At 42.3% G+C, this 6,497-nt stretch overlaps 1 protein-coding gene across 1 annotated transcript in view; it reads left to right on the top strand.

Annotated features, from left to right (window-relative positions):
• LOC109309590 overlaps positions 1 to 2,572 on the top strand; it is a 55,213-nt gene extending 52,641 nt beyond the window's left edge. Inside the window, exon 6 of the mRNA XM_019534332.1 lies at positions 2,394 to 2,572. Coding sequence (XP_019389877.1) covers positions 2,394 to 2,572 — 179 coding nt within the window. The remainder of the gene's footprint in view (positions 1 to 2,393) is intronic.
• Positions 2,573 to 6,497: the final 3,925 nt, after the last annotated feature.

The following is a 6,497-nucleotide window of genomic DNA, read 5'->3' as shown; positions in this document are numbered from 1 at the left end:
ATGACCTGCCTGGTTGCCCTAGCAACCCCCATCTGTGTTGCTCCAGGGTGCTTCAGCAGCCCTATTCCTCCTGCTAGTAGCAGGCACCCTGGTGCCCTGTTACACCTCTCCCCTTCCTGGGGCATCTCCTTAGGAGCGGGGCGCGGGAGTGCCCCGCGACATTAGTGTACCAATTTAACAGTATAATTAAATTAAATAAAATGCAATTCATTAATTGTATAAAATACAGTAGGCATGGACGACTTTTTTAAAAGTTATAATGACATTAAAATTCAATGCACTGAATTCATTAGAAAATATCTGTTATTCTGCTTGGTCTATTTTATATTTGCAGACTCTATCTAGGAGATTTTCCAAATCACCAACTGGTACATGTGGGCTGTCCCCTTTCCATTATTATGGACAAACATTAAAGTGCTTCAGCACTGTGCACCCACTGATTTTGTCTTCTGCTCATCCTCATATGTCTCTAGTCTCATTTTTCCCCTCATTTTTCTCTTTGGTATGGCTAGCTCCTCTTCATCTGTTACACTTTCTCACTATTGGCACAATAGGAAATCTCTTTTATTAATAAATGAAAAATATAAAATTTCAAGTTCACTTGTTTCTTGCAACAATATTTATTAATGGGAGGCAAAGCTATTCCTCAAAATATGTACACATATCTATTAAATATTTGTATTATATACATAAAGAAATGAACACCCAGCTGTACCCTGTAGTCTGACTGAGACTCCATCACTTCTGAGTGGAGTGTAATTACCTCCTCTGTCTTCTAGATGACACTCCTCTTAATACATCCCAGAATGAGATGTGCTTTTTTTGCAACAGCATTCCATTGATGACTTGCATTTAATTTGTGGTCCACTTTAACTCTCAATCCTTTTCTACAGTACTGCTGCCTAGCCAGTTATTTCCCACTATTTATTTGTACTTTGATTGCTCCTTCCTAAGTGTAGTACTTTGCACTTGTCTTTATTGAATTTCATTTTATTGATTTCAGATCATTTCTCCAATTTGTCATGATAATTTTGAATTGTACTCCTGTCCTCCAAAGTGCTTGTAACCCTTCCAGCCTTGCCTTCTTCATATTTTATACGAGTTCTTTCTTCCATTATCCACGTCCGTTAATGAAAATATTGAATGGTATCAGAGCAGGACAGGCTCTTGCCGATAGTTGCTTGATATATCCTCCCAGTTTTGACAGGAAAATATTGACAAATCCTCTTTGAGTACATTAGTTTTAACCAATAATAAGAATAAATGAATGTATTGGAAATTTGAACTTTTAGAATAAAGTGATATTAAGAGTTTAAAATTGCAGCGTAGAATGATCTCCCGAGGTCCCTTCCAGCCCTAATGTCTATGAAATCTATGAAAATTTTGGGGACATATATTAACTGTTCACAATATATTTCCACAAATATCCCTTTTACATGAATTATGTAAGCTTCTTCTCAATATGTACAAAAAAAAATTTATCAATACAGCACTGTATCACAGGACTATGTATTAGGTATCATGGGATCAAGGAATCTCTTCCGGTTCTTGAGGAATGGATCATAAATTGATGTGTCTGTATCCCTGGACAACAATAACATATAATGTCTGAGATTCCACTGAGACATCTGGAAAAAATAGGGATCAATACATGGTAAACACAGAGAACTTGTTAAACAGAAAGATACTTGAAGAAAAATCAATATGCTATATTCAAGGATCTCTTTAATAAATGCAGCGGATGGAAGATGCTAAACCGCCTAAAAAATAGAAAGAGAGGATGATTCTAATACCCAGAATGTAATTTTTGTTAGAGATTCAGTTCTTGGCAGTTTTATTTTTCTGTATTGAAACCTGCTGTATATCTTCAAAGCATGTTTATCCTCACAAAAGTGCTGTGTTTTAGGTAAGTAAATATTATTTTTATTTCCTGGGTAAACAGAGACAGGAGAGTTTAAACCATTTGCCTCTGATCACACAATGAGTTTGTGGCAGAGCTGGGTTTAGAATTGGTTCCTGTGCCAGGTTTCTAAATTAGACTATGCAGCCTACCTAATACTTGACTGGGATATAGATGGTCAGGGCTTGGCTCTACCTAGAGGGTAACAGTCAATGGGATTAGGAACAGCCAAGTTCAGGGGAGCAGGGCTAGAATTAGATGTTATTGAATAGAGCTGATCTACTTCATTAGATAAAACTCATATCACCTTTTATCCAGCCTTTGATGATGTGGGGCAAGTGGAGATGTCATCTTTTTGCTTTTCCCACCTAGCCAGACCTGGGGCATACATCTGGCTAAGTGGGGAAAGCGACAGAGATAATAGACATCCACTGCAATAAAGGGAGAGATTCTATAACCACGTTTTGTTGCTCCACTAATGTTTTCCTTGTAGCTGTAACAACAAAGGGCATTAATGGCTATTCATTTAGCATTTGTGCCATGAGAAAAAATGTTATGGAGATGCATGAGACATCAGGTGACATCTGCTTTATGGCAACACAAATGAGAAATCAGGTGACACCTGTTTCTACCCTAAGGCTCCCAACTGGAGTTGGTGGATCAGGAACTTGAGAACTGCAAGGGAGAAGGATGTAGGCAGTCACCCTGGCTAGAGCTATAAGATGGGGGTGGGGTAAGGAACAAGAGGGTGGGATCCAGGCTAGACTCACTAGCTAGGAAATCTGGATCAGAGAGATTTGGGCAATTAACAGATTAAACCACAAACTAGAAACTAGTAGTAGAGCTGTGTGAAGCTTCAGGTGTGGATTTGATTTAGAGGAGATTTGGCCCGATTCAGCATCCGAATCTCTGAATTCAAATCAAATTGGGAGACCAATAAGAAGATCCAAATTGATTCAAAGTCTCCAAATTTATTTGGAAAAGATCAGGAGAAAGATTTGGAGATTTGGCAATTTGTGAAGTCTTTACTTGCTGTCACAAGGAGCTGGACCCAGGCTCTGCGCCAGTAAGTAGGGAGTGGGGGGCTGGAGTAGAGGGAGAGGACCATGGGAGGACCCTCACCAGGCCCCATACCCTGCCTGCTCCCCACCGCCTGCTCTCCCAGCCCTGTCAATAGCTGCCCTGCTCAGCCCCAGCATCCTGGCTCTTTAAAAAAAAGCAAAAAAATAAAAGCCCTGCACTCACTGGCTCCTACCAGGGGGTGGGAGGGGTGGTGATCCCCGCTGCCCCTCCATCCCATGCTGCACAGGGGGCTCTGCCATGAGCTCCCAGCCCCCACCTTCTCTCCCAGCCCCATCAATGGCTGTTCCACTTTTTTTAAAGAGCCAGGAGGTTTGGACTGGGCAGGGAAGCCATTGATGGGGCCTGTTTGATTCGGAGATTCAACCGGTTCAGCAAAGGCAAAATCTCTGAATCGGTTTCAGCAGAATTGATTCAGGACAGTGATTCAAATCACCTAATTGAATCACTGTCCTCTGAATCAGCCGGATCTGAATCTGAAGCAAATACTAGCTGCTTCGCACAGGCCTAGAAACTAGCTATCAGAGGACAGAGGTCTGGAGCACAAGGGGATCCAGGCTGGAGTGTGGAACAAGAAATAAGTAGGCAGGAGCTAGGATGAAGCCAGGAAGCAAAAAAAGAGAATGTAAGAGTATAAGAATTGCCATTTATTGGTTAGACCATAGGTCCATCTTGCCCAGTATCTTGTGTTACACTGTGGCAGAGAGTGAATGCTGAAAAGGAGACTGAACAGGGTATGACCAAGGTCTTTCTTCACTGTTTCTTTCTCATTTGCAGTCTCCAGGATTTAAGGTCTAGGAAGCTCCAATTCAGAGGCTGTATCCATAACTCCCATGCTCAATAGTTACTGATACCCCTTTCCTCCAAGAATTTATCTAATCCATTTTTTAATCTAGCTAAACTGTCAGGGTCCACAACATTCACTGGTAATGAGTTCCACACTTCAATTACATGCTGTGTGGGGGGGAAAAAACCCACCTTTTTTTTGTTTATTTTAAAATTACTTCCTACTAGATTCATTTTATGATCCCTAGTTCCTGGTTTGTGAGAGAGAATAAATAATAAATTCCTATTGACTTTCTCTTTACCATTTTGTATTTTGTAAACACTTATCACGTCCTCCCTTCAAGCATCTGTTTTTTAAGTTGAATAGGCCTAGCCTCTTTAGTTTCTTCTCATAGGGAAGCCCCTCCCTACTGCTAATCATCCTAATTGCCCTTCTCTGTACCTTCTCTAGCTATTCTATAGCCTTTTTGAGGTGTGGGAACAAGAAGTGGGTACAGTATTTAAGATGCGGACACACTGTGGCTTTATAAAGGAGCATAACAATGTTCCATTTTGTTAACAATTCCCTTCTTAATAATTCCTAACATTTTGTTTGCCTTTTTGGATGGTTGCTGATCACTGAGCTGATGTTTTTAGCAAACTGTCAACAATGACTCCCAGATCTCTTTCCTTAGTGGTAACATAGAGCCCATAAGTAATATAGAGCCCATCATAGTGTCGGTATAGTTTGGGTTATTTTTGCCCAGCTGCATCACTTTACGCTTATCTACATTTAATTCAATCTGCCATTTAGTTGCCCATGTGTTCAACAGTGCCAGACCCTTTTTTTGTAGCTGCTTATAGTCTGCCTTGGTCTTTACCATTTTGAATAGTTTAGTATCATTGCAAATTTGGCCACCTGGCTATTCACCCCCTTGTCCAGATCATTTATGAATACGTTAAACAGCACTGATACCAACACAGATCCCTGGGGCTCCAGTGTTTACTTCTCTCCAGCCTGAAAACTGACCATTTATCCTTACTCTTTGCTTTCTATCTTTGAGCTAATTTCTAATCCATGCGTGGATGTTCCTTGTAATCCCATGAGAGAGAACCCAAGGAATAGAAAGCCAGGATCAAATGAGCAGGACCCAGGGACTGTGAAACTAGGAATCAAAGGCATGAACTAAAAAATTAAGAATAAAGAGTTAAAAGCAGAAGGCTAGACAGAGAGCCATCTGTCCTGTTGACTACCCTGGGGGCTTTGAAAGAGGTGCTGCTTATAAGCTGGCAGCCACGACTAGGCAGGGAACTGGGGCCAGCTGGAGCAACTAGGCTGCTTGCTGCCCTGACTCTTGACTTGGGGGGCCAAGGGCAAGAACAAGAACATATGTACCTTGTATCAGCTTTTGTTGCCTGGAGAGATAAACACTGGTTCTAGAAAATGGTCCTCCAGTAAATGAGTTGATCAGAATCAGGAGGACACAAAGACTGTTAGACCAGAACAAAACAAAAAACCCCCAATCAAAGGCATTTTCCTATGAACAGTGGATATCACATTCTGTGCCTACCTAAATTGTACAACAAAGAATTAAAATCCCCCCCGACTTGTTTTTTGTTTTTTTCCTCCCCTTTTGGATCTTGATGAGCTGTACTGGTCTTCTTCCCAGGCAGTTGCAATACGTCTCAGTGTATCAGAATAATACCATTTTAGTTCTACAATGATGAATTGCAAGGAATAATGGAAAAAATAAAAATTTTGGTGAGATTTAGGAATAGGATTTAGGTGAGATTTAAGGATAGGTTTTAGGGGTATAGCTCTCCTAGACTGCCAGTAGGACTAGTGCCTTAAAATCACTTGATGACTTTCAGAATTCCTCCTGAAAAGTGAGGTTATCTACATTATCAGTTGTCTGTGGTCAGCTTATGGCTGACTGTCACTGTGAGTTTTCCTTAATGGACACTCATTTAAGTAACAGGACACTTTTTAAGCTCAACAGATTGTTTTACTTATTTTTAGTTTCATTGTAAATTTGGTATTTTCCCCATCAAAACAATTGTTCTATTTTTCAAAGCTGATAGCCATTTTTTACAACTGTAGAGAATACTGGAGTATAATAAAATGTTAGTTATCCACAACTTCCTGTCCAACACTTTCATGTCCACTGATATCTATTAATTACATTAAAAACCACCTTTATCTGAAAAATTGATTATCCAAATATATTCAGGCAGCCAGGAGCGCAGCCCGGCAGTGTGGAGTTCAGCCAGGTCTGGCTGGTAAGTCTGTTGCAAGGGAAGGGGCATGGGGAGTGGGGCAGATTGAGGCCCCCACAGTGAGCGAGGGAGTGGGGCTGGAGCAGGGGAAGGGGTAGGCATACATAGCTGGGTGGGGCATGGGATGGAGCCACAGTTCATTCAGGGGGCACAGGAAATGGCGGGGGGTGGCTCCTGCCACTGCATGTACCCCAGGAGGGTATGGGGCCATGTGCCCATGGATCTGCATGTGGGGCAGGGTGGGCTGATGGGGCAGGGTGGGCTGCCACTGTGGGCTGGGGCTGGGGTCAGCACCAGGCTCTCAGGGTGGGTGCTGGTGGTGCTGGGAGTGGGGCTATGTTGTATTTTGGGGTGGCTGTAGCCCCTCATAGTCCCCTCTCAGTGCTGCCACTGCCTGCCCTAAGCACAACTCAGCCCAGCCCTCAGCAGGGAGAGCTTGGCATGGCCAGGCCCTGGCCCACAGTGGAAGCCTGCC

The sequence above is a fragment of the Crocodylus porosus genome, unplaced genomic scaffold, assembly GCF_001723895.1.
Source record: "Crocodylus porosus isolate Cpor-Errol unplaced genomic scaffold, CroPor_comp1, whole genome shotgun sequence".
In the NCBI taxonomy this organism is placed as follows: Eukaryota; Metazoa; Chordata; order Crocodylia; family Crocodylidae; genus Crocodylus; species Crocodylus porosus.
This window is presented reverse-complemented; position numbering and strand designations above follow the sequence as displayed.